The sequence below is a fragment of the Octopus sinensis genome, linkage group LG13 (genome assembly GCF_006345805.1).
Source record: "Octopus sinensis linkage group LG13, ASM634580v1, whole genome shotgun sequence".
Classification (NCBI taxonomy): domain Eukaryota; kingdom Metazoa; phylum Mollusca; class Cephalopoda; order Octopoda; family Octopodidae; genus Octopus; species Octopus sinensis.
The window spans coordinates 17,238,871-17,259,237 of record NC_043009.1 but is presented as its reverse complement, the minus strand read 5'-3'; the positions used below and the strand labels follow the sequence as shown (position 1 = coordinate 17,259,237).

The 20,367-nt window shown below is 37.0% G+C and overlaps 1 protein-coding gene across 4 annotated transcripts in view; it reads left to right on the top strand.

The window, feature by feature from the left end:
- Window positions 1–20,367, top strand: part of LOC115218584 (fibrillin-1) — a 653,797-nt gene that overhangs the window by 439,830 nt on the left and 193,600 nt on the right. For 3 of the 4 annotated variants that reach the window (XM_036508172.1, XM_029788478.2, XM_036508170.1), the window contains exons 11-13: window positions 12,566–12,691; window positions 14,387–14,512; window positions 18,248–18,370. In XM_036508172.1, the coding sequence (XP_036364065.1) occupies window positions 12,566–12,691; window positions 14,387–14,512; window positions 18,248–18,370 (375 nt within the window). The remainder of the gene's footprint in view (window positions 1–12,565; window positions 12,692–14,386; window positions 14,513–18,247; window positions 18,371–20,367) is intronic. The other variant, XM_036508171.1, reaches the window with a different exon arrangement.

Below are 20,367 nucleotides of genomic sequence, written 5' to 3'. Positions count from 1 at the left end.
TTTCTACAAATATAACTCCACATATAACATATACATGTAACTCACATATGTAAAACAGAAGGAAAAATAACGAAAACAAAGTCTTCGGTTAGTTACGGACATGTTTCTGGGTCAGAATTATAAACCAATTCATTCCTGTCTTCAGTGCAACATTTCATTAGATAGATTTGCAAATGATAATTTACATACTTCTTGCTTCCCGACCTTATGCCTTCGGAGATAGCAGGAGATAGTCAACACAGACCAAATCCATATAGATGAATGAATTCGTATTTTCCCTCCAAAATTTTACCATGTGCATCAGAAAAATAGTTCCTCAGGAATAGAACTATGGATTGTCATAAGGGAGTGAAAAATTCCATTATTAATAATATAAGGGTAAATAATTATTAATTTCAAAATCAACAATTTGCCATTTTTATTTATATATATATATATATGTGTGTGTGTGTGTGTGCAGGTGGCACGTAAAAAGCAACCACTACACTTGCGGAGTGGTTGGCGTTAGGAAGGGCATCCAGCTGTAGAAACTCTGTCAGATCAGACTGGAGCCTGGTGCAGCCCCTGGCTTCCCAGACCCCGGTCGAACCGTCCAACCCGTGCTAGTGCGGAAAACGGACGTTAAACGATGATGATGATGATATATAGAACTTTTTGAAAAGGTTCCAACCGATAATGGTTATATTTTCCATACCGAAATCTACTCGGAAAGAGAGAGAGAGAGAGAGAGAGAGAGAGAGAGAGAGAGAGAGAGAGAGAGAGAGAGAGAGAGAGAGAGAGAGAGAGAGAGAGAGAGAGGGGGAGATGGGGAGAGAGAAGAGGCAGAGAGAGATGATGATGGTGGTGGTGGTCATTGGATAGTGGAAACTGTATTTTTTAAAAACTGAACTAAGTTTTTTATATCCCCTATCACTTAACGCATGCACATATGTGCAATTCTGTGAAATATTCACACTTATTTACATGGCAGATATATGCAATTTAACTAAAGGTTGTATCATATGTACAGGATATTTGTTTTTGTTTAAGGGAAAAGAAGAGTAAATATTTATTTTATGAGTGCTGCGTATTAAGTCTATTAAATTGTGCATTAAGTATATAAAGTGTATATGGAAGCAATGTACAATGTTTCTGCCATCTTTGCTCACTTCATTTTTCAGGGATAGCTTTTGCTTACCTAATTTCTGCAGTGTCTGCAACAGTGTCTTGAGAGTTACTACATGCTGAAGGATTGAGAGATGACACCCCAGACAGACCAAGCATATGATTCAAGATTTAGTCTTATCCCTGAGCAGAAGGGATACAATCTTTGAAAATGAGACTGAAACCAGCTGCTTCCAGCACAGCTATCAAATTATGATGGTCAGGCTTATAAAAAAGCTTTCTATTGATCCAAATTAATCAGAGCCTTATGAGGGTAATAAGCTACATTGTGTTATATGAAATGGATGTCATCAACACAGATATGCCTGAGAAAACATGTGTGCAATTTCCTTACAACACTTCAGACAACAAGTATTCCTTGAACAACATCTCAGACTCTGTATTCAGTCAGTAGAGTTATGGAACAGAAACTATTGATAATGTCCTTGTCCTCTTTTTGTCCAGGCCTTTCCTCAGCAGCATTACTGCCTACTGGCTTACAAAACTAGGGATTCTCCTAGTCTGGCATGTATACATTAACCCTTTCGATACCAACCCAGCTGAAACTAACTCTGGCTCTGTAGTACAAATGGCTTGTTTACATAAGTTTGGAATTAAAATATTCCAATATTCCACCAGACTTTAGTTGCAATTTATGTTTGTAGCACTATCTTAATGATAACTAAGTCATTTTACTAAATTTTACTAAATTTAAAATTAATGAAAGAAACACAGAACATCTCAAAATAAATACGGTAACGAAAGGGTCAAGTGCATGTAGCAGTCCACTCAGACCAAGTCATTTACCTTTCATACAGTCACTTACCACCAATGGTATCTCAGCTGCTGTTATTGGTTTTTATTTATTTATTTATCTTTGAGAACTTGCTGTTCTTTGCTGAGTTGCAACAGATTGTCAAAGCAGGCACTAAGGTCCTACCATCTCCTTTCCAAAACTGCTTGTCTTGAACAGTCGAGCAAAGTTCCACAACAAAGCTGCATATATTAGTGCTGTATAATCACATCCTGGTCTGTAGAAGAACAAAGGATGACTTTGCTGCCACATCACATTTCTGCCATTTCGGCTCACTGAATGGTATTTGTTCCTTCGTCTCTAAAAGCATACACATTAGCTCTGACAACACAAGCTTCATGAAATGGTCAAAGGTTATTTTCTTCACTAGCAGGTTAGTCATGAAGCTTTACCTAAATCATAATCAAACAGAGAGCTAGAAGTGCAGTATATCTGCATATATAACTTATAAGCTGCTACCTAGAAGGATAGTGATGAAGGTAGTGGTAGTTGTTTACACAAAATCCTGTGCCTCTTTCTTTTGCTGCCATATATTTTTTTGTACATTCATACTGTTTCCAATTTACTTGGTCTTCAAGTTTGTCTGCCACCAGGACAAAGAAATAAAGCTGTTTCATTGGGAGATAATGGCGAATGGTATGGGTTTTCATGGTGATCCTCCCTTAGGGTCTGATATTTCATTTCCAATTTTCTCTATTTTACTTTTTCTTTTAAAGTTTTGCAATGTATATATGTATGGGTGTGTGTGAGAAATATATATATATATATATATATAATATATATATATATATATATATATATGTATGTATATCATCATCATCATCATCATCATATATAAGTATTTGTTTTCCCTGTCTATGAACACACAGTTTCTCATATTCTTACATATATATATACACACACAGACACAGACACACACATATATGTATAGAGATATCACTCTCTCTTTCTCTCTCCCTCTCTTTCACACACACACACAGAATATGGATAGGTATTGCTATCAGTTGCACACTGTGTATTTTATTCACTATATTTTTTTCTTCACTCTTCATATTTTGATTTGATTTAACGTGTGTGTATGTGTATGTGAGTGTGTGTGTTTGTTTGTGTGTTTGTGTGTATGTGTGTGTGTATGTGTGTGTATGTGCACGTGTGCGTGTGTGCGCATGTGTGCATGTGTGTGTGTGTATCATAACAGTGGTGATTTGGCATGAACAGAAAATGTTTTAGAACCCATGCCTTACAACATTTATCATCTGTGTTCAAATCTTGCCAGGTTGAATAGAATAAGTGCCATTAATATATTTATGGTCTATTGAATTAACTTTTAAAGATTAGTCTTTCATTCTCACAAAATATTATTATTATTATTATTGTCTTTAATATTCATGGTTTGAGAAATACATCAACAGTTTTCTTTCTTACATCAAAAAGAATTAGCTACATCTTGGAAAAACATGCGTAGAAACGTGGAAGTTGAACAATTGCTGTGTGAGAATGTTCTATATTTACATATTATACTGCATATACTATTTACATATATTAGTATTGCTGTTTTCTGGAATGTTCCTGTGTCTATCCTTATAGGCCATCAGTCAATGTCTTCATGGAAGTGGTTATGTATCATTCCAAAGACATACTTTAGCTGCCGTAATATCTCTGATTCAACTACTAAGTTGGTGTAATTCCTCAGCTTTCAACTCACTCCGAAGTCGATTATTGTCATTTGTTTCATGGAAATAATGTCAAGTTTATTATGTATTGTCTGCTAGAATTCTGTTACATTCCATAGAATTTTCACATTATTATTTCCAAAGATTAGAATAGGTTCACAGGAAAATAGCTGTAATAGAGTTGCTAGGCATATGAAAATCATGTTTTCTATGTTGCTATTTATCCAAACATAATTCATGGGCACTAGTGTAGACCACTCTGACACATTCTGGTATGTTGCTTCAGAAAACAAACTACACAGGTGACCTTTGTCATTTCTGTTATAGAAATTAAGGATATTTCTTTCAATATTTGTTGGTGACGAAGGCAGCGAGCTGGAAGAAATGTTAGCACGCCAGGCAAAATGCTTAGCAGTATTTCGTCTGCTGTTATGTTCTGAGTTCAAATTCCGCCGAGGTCAACTTTGCCTTTCATCCTTTCGGGGTCGATAAATTAAGTACCAGTTGCGCACTGGGGTCGATATAATCAACTTAATCCCTTTGTCTGTCCTTGTTTGTCCCCTCTATGTTTAGCCCTTTGTGGGCAATAAAGGAATAAGAAACATTAGCACGCTGGGCGAAATGCTTAGCGGTATTTCATCTGCCGTTATGTTCTGAGTTCAAATTCCGCCGAGGTCGACTTTGTCTTTCATTTTTTCGAGGTTGATAAATTAAGTACCAGTTGCAAACAGGGGTTGATCTAATTGACTGCCCCCCCCCCAAATTTTGGGCCCTGTGCCTAGAGTAGAAAAGAATATTTGTTGGTGATGATGGCAGTGATCTGGCAGAAATGTTAGCACACCAGGCGAAATGTTTAGCGGTATTTTGTCTGTCTATATGTTCTGAGTTCAAATTCTGCTGAGGCCGATTTTGCCTTTCATACTTTCAGGGTCGATAAGTTAATTACCAGTTGCATAATGGGGTTGATCTAATCAACTGGCCTCCTCCCAAAAGATTTCAGGCCTTGTGATAGAGTAGAAAAGAACATTTGTTGGTGACGATCTGTTCCTGATTGGCTCTTCTTCCATTCCTTTATTCCATTTGGATTGGTTCATTCAGGCCAGGATTAGTTTTAAAAAAATTTCTTTTTTTATTTATATGTGTGGCAATCAGTTTACAGAACGATTGGCCGTGCAAGATTGTGTTTTACATTTGATCGTCACGGAGCTACAAGTATATCTAGTTTTTGGTTGCTGTCTTTAGTTTAAATTTTAGTGAATCATATTCCAAATCTTTTTCTTGGGAAAATTTAGCCACAGATATAAGTGAATCATTATTCTTTGTATAAACCTAGGAATATAAGGGGATAACTGAAGCACACATTAACCAGAACAAGTTACAGGGCTTGCAGCTTGGGTCTTGAGAGGCAAGCTCATGTATTGCTGAATTGATGGTCTTGTGAAGTTGTCTGGAGTCCAGACTGGCCAGACCTGCTGCAAGATAGGCCCTGGGATGAAGTTACAAACTAGGTGGGCAGTTACATCATGAAATAGAGTAAGAGGAAGATGCCTCTGAAAGAGAGTGCAGTGATGGTAAATGTGTATATCACTTCCACCACTTTTTGTCCGATTTTCATTTGACTAGTCTGGAGCGTGTGCTTTGTTGTTTCTTGCGGAAAAGATATATTTCTCTGGTTGGTTGGTTTATTTGCTGCCAATAAATGGAGAACTTAATTGCTGTGGCTGATGATGTTCAAACAATTACTGCAGCTGTAGCAGGTGCTGAAGCTGTTTGTTAGGCATGCATTCTCTCAACACATCTCATTAGTGGAATCGCTATCCTGAGTCAAGCAAAAATAAGATTGGATTTCTAGCATCTCGCAGATTAGCAGGTACTCATAGTTCCTTTTCAGTCAAGCAGTGTAGTTAGTGGTGCATCAATTATTGTATTCTAAAATGGACTAGTTTCAGGCAACTGCAGCAAAGTTCTTGAGGAGACTTTTGGTGTCAACAAAGATCAAGTAAACAGCTTGATCTAGGGGACTTTCAGCTTTATATTATGGAAAATTTCCAGAAATCCCCTGCTTGACTGCTATTGAAAGACATGGCTGGTTTGGAAGAAACTCTTATGAGAATGGAAGGGCTTTCAGAAGGTCATGTCCATGATGTATGCAGAGTAACAAAACTGTTCTGCACATCATATTTGTTCAGTATATAAGAAGCATTACTGGCTGGGAAAATATGTCAAACAGCTGTTGTCATACACAAGATGGATCCAGTTATCAGCTGAATCCGCAGTGAGAACCACCCAACCACTTTCCTTTGGGCAGAAAGGCAAAACGGTTTCCTCTGTGGTTATGGTGGTAGAGACCGTTAGTGGACAAAATTGAAAGGACTGAGAACAGACACTTTACTCTTAAGCCAAATTTCAAGTTCTTCGTGGAGAAGCAGGTGAGAGAATTTACTGAAAGGTGGGTAAGAACAGTAAGAATACTCTGTATAATGTCTCTACTTTCAGCATGTACTTGTAAGACACACAAAAGAACACATCTAGGAAAGGGTACTCACTCTTTATAATCATAGTAGTTCTGAATCTGTGGGTTTCCTTGGCCCAAAGTAGCTCTCCTCCTAATGGAACATCTCCTTTACACCTTTCTATTTACTGATGCTTTCTATGTTTCTTTTACTTTTTTCAAATTAATTTATTGACTGCCCCCACCACATCTCCACCACCCTTATGGCAATAAAAAAATAAAAGAATTCAAATTTGTCAGTGACACTCCAGCATCAAACTAAACTCTACACCATTAAGATACAAACAACTGGGTTACATCTTGCTGCAGTACTTTATTTTTTATCTCTGAGCTCATTAAAATAAATACCAGTAATAAATTGTGGTTAATTTAATCAGATTTACCACCCCCTATACTCTCACACACACACCCCGCTATATAATATGGGTCTAACAATGAAAATGTTATTAGAATTATTTTCATTATTGTTGATGTGTTGTGATTTTTGTCATTATAACTAATATCATCATCATCATCATCATCATCATCATCAATATAATCGTCATCACCATCATTATGGTCTTACTATTACTGTCATTGTTGTCTCAGAGAAGTGAGTGGGAGGAGTTCTGGTTATGTATTTATTATTGTTGTTATTCTCATTATTACTGTTATTTCTGGAGTTGTTTCCTCTCTAGTCACCCCCACCCCGCCACCGCCAGCTACTTACCTTAAACACTTCTTCACTTTCCCCTTCTTCCTCCACCTCACCCCCCCATCTGCTAGAACCCTCCTCCCACTGTCTGTTTAGCAACTCACTCCTTCCTCTCTGTCAGTCTATTGATTTATTTATTATTTATCAACCACTCCAGCTTGTCACTTTGTCTACCTTACCTGCTGTTTCTTTTATCATCTTGTCACTTATTTATCTATAATTCAATTTACCATGTTCCACCCTCCTCCCCATCACTTCTTCCACAACACCCCTCCTCCCCGTCCCACCAATACTCTGCATCTAACTCCTCCTTTCTTTCTCTCTGGTTGTCAAATTCCAGACTTTATGGTTATTTTCTTATCATGTCCCTTCTCTCCACTCACACTAATATTGTTTCCATCTTCCCCTCTCCAAGATGGTTGTGGTGATGGGGGCTGTGGCCCAGCACAGCAAACCCCCACCCTCCTAAGTTGGAACAACAAAAGATGCTTCACCATAACTAATTTACTACATTTTCCCTTTTCTTCTTAGTCAATTTGTCTGTTGCCTGACAGTCAATCATGTGTGTTTGTGCGTATATATTGTAGTTTTTTATATGTATATCTATGTATAAAACAAATGTGTGGAGTGTGTGTGTGTGTGTGTGTGTCACACACACACACATACGTTTACTTTCACCTTTTTTTTACTTATGAGTGTAGGCATTTATGTCTGTGGTTAAAATATTTTGAGTATATTTCAGAAGTACTGTTTATACAAGTTAAAATGAATTAATAAAGCCATACAGTATGGATATGTGTTACAATTTATTTCACTCAGTTTCCAGAATAAATTGTCCATAGATCTGATATTTTGGCATAAAATGCCCTATTCTTAGCCTGAAAATACATTAGAAGGCTTTAGATGTTCATCAAACTTCATTCTGTCACTAAAATGATCACCTACCCATCATGCCTTCTTTATTTGGTGCTCCTTTGTGTGAACAGACGTCTCTAATAATAGGCTTCTTTGCAAATGCAGTACTGGTAGGGTACAGTAGCCTTTCCTAGAGTAACATGAAAATCTAGTCAATGTCTTCAGCTACTCTGATATAATGACAATAGCAGTAATTATGATTAGCTTCCATTTCTCTCCTTCTCACAAGACTTGTCACTTGGTAGCATAATGAAAGTAAAATATTTGTATGATGCCTGTATATGAAATATGATATTGCATGATGGTGAAACATGGGCACTGAATAAAAAGGATGTACAGTGGCTGGAAAGAAGAACAGTATACTCTGCTGGATGTGTAACGTTAACATGAATTCATGATGGACCTGAAGAGAGTAGAACTGAGTATAAGAAGTATCAACAATAGTATTTGAGAGTGGTGCACTGTACTGGTATAGACACGTGATGCAGGATGACAGTTGGGGGGAAATTGTCAAGTCAGCCCATGAAAAGAACCTGCAGAAATGGAAGGCTGAGAAACATGGATAGAAGGGATGAAAGCTGATCTCTGGATGCTGAACTTCACAAAAATGACAAGGGACTAGCAAGCTGGTGATGAGGATTGTAATGGCAGAGTAAACTGTGTTTGAAACTCATCCAACCTATACAAATATGGAAAAATGAGCACAAAATATCTGCCTCCCTTCTTCCTACTATATCTCTTTAGTAGCACACACACACACACACACACACACACACACGCACACACACTGAAACAACGACATTTATTATAGCATGTGTGTGTGTATCTGCATAAATACGCACCCATAAACACGCTCATATGTCCATGCTATTGGATGTTGTTATACATCACTACTTTATACATCACAAGCTTTCAATTCTTTCCTGATCCCCCCCCTTCTTTTCCATCTTGGCCCAAATCATCTTCTCATAGTTGTGGAGGCTGTCTGTGTAGCCTTTTTCAATCTCTTGGATGTCACTTGGCAACTGCACGGATTCACTTATTGTCTGAGAGAGTCAACAGCTGTGAGGCAACGCAAGTGTGTTGTGAGGATACAGTGGGCATCATTGTTGAGGAAAACGTAACATTGTTTGTTGTTATAATTATTAATGGTAATAAATGACTGTGTCAGTTAAGTGTTATAGGATATTTTAACCCTTTTTTTTTTACCATATTTCTGTTGAACAACTCCTTCCTTATTTCAATTAATTTTGAGAATAATAAAGAATTTGCTAAGATATCTTGGCCATTACCGAGCTGGTAAATGCAACATAAATTAACATGGAATTTTAATGGGAAATTTTGATTTAGATCACTTTGTATAGAAAGCTTGTGTCATAAAAAGCAGGGGCAGTTTTGGTTGGGTTGGGTTGGTATCAAAAGGGCTACTTTACTAAAAATCAGGTCTTTGGCAGAGTTAAAAACTGAAATGATAATAATTATGACTTTTTGCTGCATGAAGATATTGGTTTTAAAAATACTGATTAAAAGTTATGGTAGACAGCAGAAGAATCTGGTAAGAAACATTTTACAAGTGAAGCTGCTTGTTATAATCTTGAATGTGAGAATTCTTATCAAAAGTTATTTACAAATTTGGTGGGTCCCAAACAAATATTGTTATATCACTCTGCTTTACGTCACCATTGAAATGATCAGATGTGGCTTCCCATGTTTATTAAAGATTTTATCAGATTCTGGAAAATATGAACCAACTTCTACACTTTGGAGAGTTCGGCAGATTATATTGAATCCAGTAATCCACTGATGCTTATTTTATCAACATTGGATAGATGAACGATAAAGTAGATCTTGGTGGAACATAACAGAACTCTGTAAAGTGTTCTCACTATCACTATCAGTTCTACTATAGCCAGTGATTATGTGTGATTACTGCATGTTCATAAACTATCTCTGTATGTGTGAAGGTTATATAAGCATGCATTTATAATTGTGTGTGCATATATATGTGCATATGTGTGTATGTGTGTGTGTGTGGACTTGTGCACACATACATAAACACATATTTCATGCATAGTATAGGAATAAATTAACTCCTAATAAAATGTGTCCATGAGAAAACTTTACTGTCTACTATGTCTGTTCCATTAATATCTTTGAAAAAGACATCCACAATCTTATCGATGCATAAAACAGACACGGCACTCAGACAGATTACAGAGGTCACGCATTTAACAGAAAATAGACAGAACCTCAACAGAAAATGCGAATGGAGTAATAACCACCCACCACCTGCAACCTGAAAAACTAAAGGGAGAATCGTCATCATCATCATCATCATCATCTTCGTTTAACGTCTGCTTTCCGTGCTGGCATGGGTTGGATGGGTTGACCAAGGGCTGGTGAGCCAGGAGGCTGCACCAGACTCCAATCCAATCTAGCAATGTTTCTACAGCTGGATGCCCTTCCTAATGCCAACCACTCCAAGAGATAAGTGGGTACTTTTTACATGTTACCGGCATGAGGGCCAGTCAGGCAGTACTGGCATTGGCCACGCTTGAATGGTGCTTTTTATGTGCCACTGGCACAGGAGCTAGTAAGGCAGCATTGGCAATGAACATGCTTGATTGGTGCTTTTTACATACCACCGGCACAGGACCTGTCAGCCAGCACAGGACCTGTCGGCTGGCACAGGCATCGACCACACCCGAATGGGGATTTTTACATGCCACCAGCACTGGACAAGTCAGGTGGCACTGGCATCGACCACACTCGAATGGTGCCATGATAACGACTTCACTTGCCTCAACAGGTCTTTGCAGGTGCAGTTTATTGCCCAATAATTGAAGGGTACTCTTAAATGGGCTGGTTATGCTGCACTGGCTAGGCCACAGTTATGGTCTCACTTGCTTTGCTAGGTCTTCTCAAGCATAGCATATCTCCAAAGGTCTCGGTGACTTGTCATCGCCTCACTGAAGCTCAATATTCAAAGGTCGTGCTTCAACATCTCATCCCAGGTTTTCCTGGGTCTACCTCTTCCACAGGTTCTCTCTACTGCTAGAGTATGACACTTTTTCACACAGCTGTCGTCATCCATATGCAACAGTGCAGTTGTCTCTCTTGCACACCACATCTGATGCTTCTTATGTCCAACTTTTCTTTCAGGGCACTTATACTCTGTCATGTATGTACACTGACATTACACATCCAGTGGAGCATATTAGCTCCATTCCTTGCAAGCTTACGCATGTCCTCAGCAGTCATGGTCCATGTTTCACTGCCATGTAGCATGGCTGTTCGCACACATGCCTCATACAGTTTATCTTTTACTCTGAGTGAGAGGCCTTTTGTCACCAGCAGAGGTAGGAGCTCCCTGAACTTTGCTCAGGCTATTCTTATTCTAACAGCTACACTCTCAGAGCAACCTCCCCCGCTACTGTCTTGGTTACCTAGGTAACAGAAGCTATCAACTACTTGTACATTTCCCCCTTGGAATGTAACAGAAGCTGTTTTCTGCACATTTTCAGTGTTTATTGCCCCTGAGCATTTGCCACACACAAAAACTATCTTCCCAGTTAGTCTTCCTTTGATATTGCTGCATCTCTTGTGTCCACAGTTTACACTGGGTACATCTTATGGAGTTTCTACCTACACCTTTTCTACAGATCAAGCAGGGCCATCTACCTGAAGGGATTTGTGGTTTGTCTGCCTTCCAACTTACTAGGATTTTGGTTTTTGCTAGATTGACTCTAAGACCCTTCGATTCTAGACCTTGCTTCCACACCTGAAACATCTCCTCTAGTTCTGATAGTGACTCAGCTATTAGAGCAAAATCATCAGCATATTCTGTCCACCCTGAAACCTCATCGCTATCATCTTTATTTCTTGTTCTAGTTCTTCACCAATTACTCCCACCTTCTCTTCCATAATGTTAGTAACCATGCATCTCTTCTCCAGCAAGAAACCTCTTGTGTCTCTCTCTTTGGACTGTGACTTTTCATCACTTAACATAAAGCTGCCTCACTCTTTGCTGTTGTCCCACTCACCTGGTGGGGATCACAATCATGCAAATCTTTAGTGTTGGTGACACATAAAAGCGCCCAGTGAACTATGTAAACTGGTTGGTGTCAGGAAAGGCATCCAGCTGTAGAAACCATACCAAGCAGATACTGAAGCATGATGCAGTCCTTTGACCCATTGGATCTTTTCAAATTGTCCAACCCATGTCAGAATGGAAGGCAGACATTAAAAGATGGTGCTGCTATTGAAGATGACGATGATGATGGTTATGATAATGAAGAAGAGGATGATGTTGGTGTGTGCGTGTGTGTGTTTATTTTTACATTGGTAAAAGCTATTGTTAAAAGAAATGTTGTTAATTTTCTGTACCATAACAGTTCAACAAACAAAGATTAGTAAATAGGTACCAGACTGAAATAAATATTGGCATTGATATGATCAACTAAAAACTCTTGAAATCAGTGCTTGAGTACAGCCACAGTCTAGAGGCTAAAACTAGTAAAATAATAAATGAATAGCTGTGATTAAGACACAACTAAAATTATTCAGTCCTTGCTATAGGTCATTCCCAGTCAGTCTCTTTTCTATAAGATTTAACCAGTTGGACTGACCATGCTACAGTTCTGCTTCAGTTTTGATCTTTGTTTCAGGATTCCCTACCATTTTAGTTCTGCTCCAAGAGGAATTTTTATAAGACTTCCCCAGTTGAACTTACTAGAGCTACCCCGTCAATAACAACTCCTAAATGTCTGAAAACAATGTACATTGTGGTTTATTGTCTTTGCTGTCTTTTCTAGATGTAGATGAATGTTTGCTTGATAACAGCACTTGTGGAGAAACCTGCATCAATCTGGAAGGCTCTTATGAATGTATATGTAGCTCTGCTGGTATGAAACTCTCCTATGACAGATTCTCATGTATAGGTATGTAGCCTGCTGAGTGATTTTCTTCCATATAACTTTAAAATTTTTGCAAATGATTAATCACACAGGTATGCAGGTGGGTAACTTGTGTACAATTTTAAAATTTTGTTTGGATCAGTGTCTTCTTTATTTAATTTTCATTTTACATTGTATCTTGTCAAAAAGAAAATGGCTAACAAAATGGAAAGCTGGCAGCTGATGTTATTTCAAACTACTCTGATGTGTGTTTCTAGCAAAAGCACAGTTCACAAAAACTATAACTAGATATTATTTAAATCTTTAAACAGTGTGAGCCCTGCATAACCGTCAGATATTTTATCAACTTGCGGTGCTGATTTCAAATATTATGGCTGCTACTTATAATAGTCTGACTTGCCTCTCAAGAAAGAGAATAAGTTTTCTCTTTAACAACATAATATCTTTAAAGCTAGATTTTGTCATGGCAGGGTCTCTGGGACTGTTTGGTGGAAAGAATACAGAAACAATGACTTGTGTGTTGCTGTAGATGAAGTAATACATCAATCAGCATGTTGAGCTGTCTTCAGATCAAAGATCTAGTCTAAATAATCACAGCAGAGTGGACTCCACTAAAGGTAGCAACGGCCAGTTGTTGGAGTTAAGCTGAGACTAAGTCCAGCACACCATATTATGGTAAATGTCATGGATAAGGAGGAAATATGGTAATAATAAATAATCATTTTGTGATGAGTAGTGAAGACTACTCATCACCAAATTGTGATTTGTTGCTTCACTTATCTTGTTATTGAGAGAAACATAAATCTCTCAGCATCTTATTCACCTTCCTCCACAGATCTATGCTATGAAATGAATTAAATATTGATATCCAATAATATATTTACATTGCCTAAATACATTGATGTAGCCTACGAAGTAACGTAGCAATGACTAAATAATGATATCAAAATATGTAATATGTTATTCAAAAAAAGATTATGTTTTACATTCAATTCCATTTAAATAGTCATACACACTCTGGATTTCCTACACCAAAATACTGATGCTTCAATTGTAAGGATTCATCTGTGTCTTCATCATATCATCTGCATGACTAGATTCTTTGCACTTTTTATCACCTAATTATTAAAGAATTTCTTTTTTTTGTACTTTAACATTACAACTTATAGCTGGGTCTGGCAGTTCCACATACCAGGATCACGACTTAAATAAATTTTCAAAATGAAATTACTAATGTAGAATTATTAGAAAAATAGCAGTGAGCAAATACAAGCTACACAACTACACAGTTGAAATACATTTATTTGAACATCAGATGCCAAATACGGAGAGTAGAATACAAACACAGAGTAACACAGAGAACATATAGTAGCATAAGGACAAAGTTTTCTCCTTCTGTGTACATTATTTCTGATTAATATTTTTTTGCATGTTATTTTGAACGTGTTGCTGTTTACTATGGCTAGGTGACCATTAACTTAATGTTATTAAAACAAATGTATTATGAAAGTTTACTTTTGTGTTTGGTTTTATTATAGAGATTTTATTGTTTTATTTTTTTTCTGTGACTTATTATAATTCTTGTTTTTCATATCGCTTTGTGTGAAGAAATTTTTTAAATTCTACTCTATCAATTTGTATAATATTACATGATTTTTTTTATTTTTGATATTATTATTTTATTATTATTGTTGTTGTTTTTCTTTTGACTGTCTGTAGATATCAATGAATGTGTGGAAGGTTTTAATCCCTGTGAAGAAAACTGTGTGAATACCATTGGGTCATTCTACTGTGAATGTTTGACACATGGATTTGAACTCACTTCTGATGGTTTCAACTGTTCTGGTCTGATATTCCTTTATATTCTTCTTAATATCTTTGAGTGTATAAAGTGGTGAGCTAGCAGAAACTTTAGCATGCTAGGCAAAATGCTTAGTGGTATTTCATCTGTCTTTATGGTCTGAGTTCAAATTCCACCGAGGTCAACTTTGCCTTTCATTCTTTCAAGGTCAATAAATTAAGTTCCAGTCGCATACTGGGGTCGATCTAATTGGCTGGTCCCCCTCCCCAAAAGTATCAGACCTTGTGCCTAGTGTAGAAAAGAATATCTTTGTGTGTATGTGTACACATGCATACACAAACTTGCACACACACACACACACACACACACTGTTTAAAATTGCTTGTTTGGTATTGTGGTACTGCTAGAAGGAGAAGATTCAAGATGTTGTAGGTGTGGAGTATTGTTGTGGTGGCAGTATTAGTGCTGCTGTAACTGTCGTGGAGTTAGTATCAGTTCAAAATGATTCCATCATCAAATGTATTGTCACTGTTTTATATAATAATGTTATCAATAATAATAATGATGATAATAATAATAGTAATAATAATAATAATAATAATAATAATAATAATAATAATTGCCACAGATTTGCTTGTCAGTTGCTTGACCTTAACTAGTTGAGCATGTCCCTGAGTGGCTGATGATATGTGCATCTCTGGTCACAAGCAGGAGTAGTGGGGAAGCACCAGAGCCATGTGTTGAGGGGAATTGTTTGGAGTTTGAATAATTGACCTCTGGAAACATGGGTGTTTCATTCATCATCCTTAAACAAACCTTATTCAGGAACCTTTTGAGTGGGATGGGTTACTTGACCTGAAGAAAATTCTAACTGGGCCCCACCTGCAAATTCATGCGCAGTTTATCTTGATATGAGATCGCCATGTCGTGCATATAGGGTTGTGAAGCATGTGCCTGGTGTACCCCTATCAGATGGGTAGTCATGATGGGTATATTGATCTTCATATATTCGTATTTTAATGTCACTTAGATGGCACACATTGCTCTCTCACTCAATGATTATTATTATTATCATCATTGTTGTTGTTGTTATTATCATTATTATTATTATTATTATTATTATTATTATTATTATTATTATTATTATTATTATTGAGTGAGAGAGTAGTGCATGCCATCAAAGTGACACTGGGGTAAAATATACGAAGCCCAGTATACCCATCATGACTACCCGTCTGATAAGGGTACACCAGGCACATGCATCTTGAACTCAGTGCCCGAGTACAGCCATATGTGCACGACATGGTGATCTCATATCAAGATAAACAGCGCATGACCTTGCAGGTGGAGCCCAGTTAGAATTTTCTTCTGGTTGAGTATCCCATCCCGCTCAAAAGGTCCCTGAATAAGGATTGTTTAAGGATGTTGAACGAAACACCCATGTTTCCAGAGGTGAATTATTCAAACCGCAAAGAATCCCTCTCAACACATGGCTATGATGCTCCCCCCTACTTCTGCTCATGATCAGAGATGCACATATCGTCAGCCACTAAGGGACATGCTCAATTGGTTAAGGTCAAACAACTGACAAGCAAATCTTTGGTATTGAGCAGAATATTTGCTGTAGCCCATCTTTTATACCAAGACAAAACAATGTACATGATAACACTTCCAATCAGTTAAGATCAAAAGCCATGAGAGGCACTGTCTGGTATTGCATCAGGGCATGTATTGCATCAGGGCTGTCATTATTATTATTGTAATTATTATTATTATTTCTTTTTCTGAAATCTGAGGAAGGGAGTAGTCAATTACATTATTTTATTGACCCCTGAAAAAATGAAAGGCAAAGTCGACCTCAGTGGAATTTAAACTCAGAACATATTGCTAAACATTCTGTCTACTCACCTCCTTCTGAATAGTAATAATAATAATAATAATCATTTCTACTATAGGCACAAGGCCTGAAATTTGGTGGGAGGAGGCTAGTCAATTACAGTGACCCCATTTCTTTACTGGTACTTAATTTATCAACCCTAAAAGGATGAAAGGTAAAGTTGACCTCAGCAGAATTTGAACTCAGAATACAGCAACAGATGAAATGCTGCTAAGCACTTTGCCAGGTGTGCTAATGATTCTGCCAGCTCACCACCTTAATGACTTGGCACTGAGACTGAGGAAAAGCATGCCAGGTGTTTTAGAGGGCAAATGAGATTTTAGGTTTAAAGGATGATTTACATTGCCATAATGCACAATGTGTGCATTATGGGTTCTAAGCACTTGAAAGACTGCTGAAAACTGCAGGAGGGTTCTAAAGACTGCATGAGGATTCTGAACATTTGAAAGACTGCTGAAAATTCGTGGATACCTAAGGTTACAGGTAGTAACTTGCTATTCACATAATTTCTATCAGGAATGAGACCAAACCTGAGCCAAACCAAAATAATATGTCATAGCAGCTCAGTTGGTGCCAGAGTAATATTCCATTGTTAAGTATAGTCTGTGAAACTTCCTCAGTAAAAGAGTTTCCTTCTAGTTTTGAGTAGTATTCAGTTGGTCACTCAACTGGATTATCAATTACCATGTAAATGGTTGAGTATTCCAAAAACACAAGTGTCTTTAATGTAATTTGCAGGCAGAATCGGTGTGACAGACCTGGTTCTTTAAATTACTGGTTGAATACAGACCAGACCTTATATTTTCCTTAACTGAACAACTGCCATTAGTGTCAGCACCCTACTTTCTGCAATCTATCTAACTGGCTTCCATACAGTTTCCATCAAACCAGTTTCACTCATAACATTTGGTCAAACTGAGGCTATGGTAAAAGGAACTTGTCCAAGATGCCAGTCAGTGGGGCAAAACCTAGATCCTCATAATTGTGAAGCAAACACCTAAATCCTTCAATCATGTTACATCCACAAACCACTCTGGGCTTCCATTTAAAAAAAGAAGTTTCCATGGTTTAATAAAAAGACAAATCAGGTGGAAGAAAATAGGCGTAAATGTTTTGGAACTAGGGTGAGAATGAAACTAAGGAATGTAAATTTTTTCATTGTCACAAGACCACAACTTTGAAAAGTGGTTTAATCTTTTGAACTGACACAAACAAAGTACAGGCACTTATTTTATTGGGCCCATGAGATAGAAAGCAGTCAACCATTGTGAGATTTTGACACAGAGTAATAATAACTAAATATATAATGAACTAATGATTGCCCCATCACTTCCCTCTTTAAGCTGAAATGTCCAATATAGCTATTTAATTATGAGATTAATAGTCCAATGAATATATAATGATGCTTAAGTGTTAGGTTGTTGGGATTATGATAAGAGAAGTATCATAGAAATTGTGTCATTGTGATTATAGATTTGTCGAGATGCTTTACACCTCTCATTTGCAATGCCTTCACATTGTAACAATATAGAAAATATTCTGATTTTACACATAGAACTAAAAGCTTGTTAAGAGAAGTCCAGCAGGGGAATGTGATATCAGTAAAAGTACCAATAATAATAGATATAATTATTTATTATGGTAATACAATGAAGCAAAAGCAATGTAGCTTTAATTAATTTATAATTAATATAGATTTCACTAACAAATACATTTAAGTAATGATACAGACATGTCACAATGTGCGATTCTGTTTTTTTTTTCTTTTTTAAACTTGTGACTCATTTTGAAAAGTTTAACTAAATTGCATTTAATTCTGTGAATATATTAAGTAAATATTTTAAAAATCAATGTTCTTTCTTTCTGTTTCCTATATTCACAGATGTTGATGAATGTGCCTCAGAATTAAAGAATGGATGTGACCAGCTCTGTTACAATGTACCTGGCTCTTATGATTGTGACTGCAACCCTGGTTACTGGATGGACACTTCATTGGATTGCATAGGTAGGCAACCGTTTCTTGTGTCTTTTGTTTTTCCTGTCAATTACAGTGATTTCTTTTTGGTACAAGACCAATTTTATAAAAATATGTTAGAAGTTGAATTGTTCTGTTTATTCTTGAGAACATCAAGAAAATGCATTCTACTTTTCGTTCCCTTCATCTCAATGTGTTTGCAATTCCAGGAACTGTCTTCAAGCTGTATCTTCTCTCAACTCCTTTCATAATTACATTGATTTCTGGCTTCTTTATTTAGAGTTATTCCTGTTTGTCTCACTTAACCCTTTTGTTACCAACCCGGCTGAAACCGGCTGTGGCTCTGTAGTACAAATGTCTTGTTTTCATAAGTTTTGAATTAAAATCTTCCACCAAACCTTAGTCACAATTTATGTTCCTAACACTAGCTGAATGATGGCTAAGTTATTTTATTAAATTCTTTGTTATATTGAAAGAAACACAGAGCATCTCAAAATAAATACGGTAACGAAAGGGTTAAATAAACTGGCTACTTTCATTTCTCTCCATGTTCTTAGAAAGAATAGGTATTAAATAATGTGATGTTTTGAGCTGAGATAAGAGGTGGAGATGGTGAGCTAGATTGGGTGGGGTGAGTGTGGCAAAAATAATGTCAGGTGAAGTCAATCAAGTGTACCTTTTCACAGGAAGGAACCAGTTCACAGGTAGGATGCTGTAGGCAAGTGAAAGTTCTTTCTGGCCATTCATTTATTCTGCTGGTTTGTGATGGAGACCAGAGCCTTCCTTCTTCTTCTGTACAATAGGGAGAGCTGCAACAAAGGATGTCTTTGAAAAGTGGGTGGAGGAAAAAGCCAAATTTGAGAGGGAGGTGAAGAGATGGATTAAGGAAGGCATTCTAATGATGTGGGAGGAAGAAGTGGAGAATGAAGCGTTGTTGCTGATGATAGTTGTTCAGCTAATGAAGAATAAGATCTGGCCAGTGGACATGGTTTACCATTTGGTATGTCACAAAGGTAGTGAGACTACAGATGCAGATGGAAAGACCTTGCAAGAATCAAAACAAATGATCGGGGCTTCTATGATAGTTGAGTTGAAGTCAGTCTACCTGCAGCCTTTTGTAGCCGAGAAGTAGAAATACCAGCTTGTGAAATGCAGGAGTAATATCTATGGTTTGATAGAACTCTATGCTGACAATCATGGCAACAACTCTCAAGATGGCATTAGAAAAAAAGGACAGAGTGAAAGGGGCCACCAACACCTTAGAAAACATCTTGGTGGATGAGACAGTGGTGATGGCAGCGTAGGTTATGGATCATCTGAAAATGTTTGGGTTGGCTGTGAATATCAGCATGGGTCTGAAATTTGTTACTGGATGGAGTGAAAAGGATGAAGTACAGGATAGATATATGTATATAGATAGATAGATTGTTATATAGATGTATACATATAGATATATAGATATCTATATATTTAGGTGTGTGTGTGTGTGTGTGTGTGTGTATGTGTGTGTGTGTGTGTGTGAAACACTTTGAGAACAAAAAAGATGTCAAGAAAGAATATTATAAAACCGCTTAAGTAATACAGTAATCAAGATAGGGGAAAGTAAAATATATTTTTATTTCTTTATATAATCTTTCTAATTTAGAATATTTTCTTTGGTAGTCTTGCTGGTGTTTCTTAGTGTATATTTAGAAACATATTTTTAAGGATGTGAGAATCTTGTTTTCTCTTTAATCCAATTTAAACTTTGTATTACATAGAATTGGAAAATATCAGGTAAAAACAAGAATTTTCTTTTATTTTGGTTACTAACAACACAGACTACAAGATCAGCGCCTAACTTTGACGTCTGTGAAATGTGATGCAAGATAAATCTCGTCATAGACACTGTACATGAATATTGTTGGTAAGCTTTCTCTATGGCTAGAAAGACAGAGTTACCTCTCAAAGACATAACAAAATCTCTTATTTGATGATTACCAACAAATAATGCTTGGTTATATTTATTGTGGAAACAGTCAAACAAT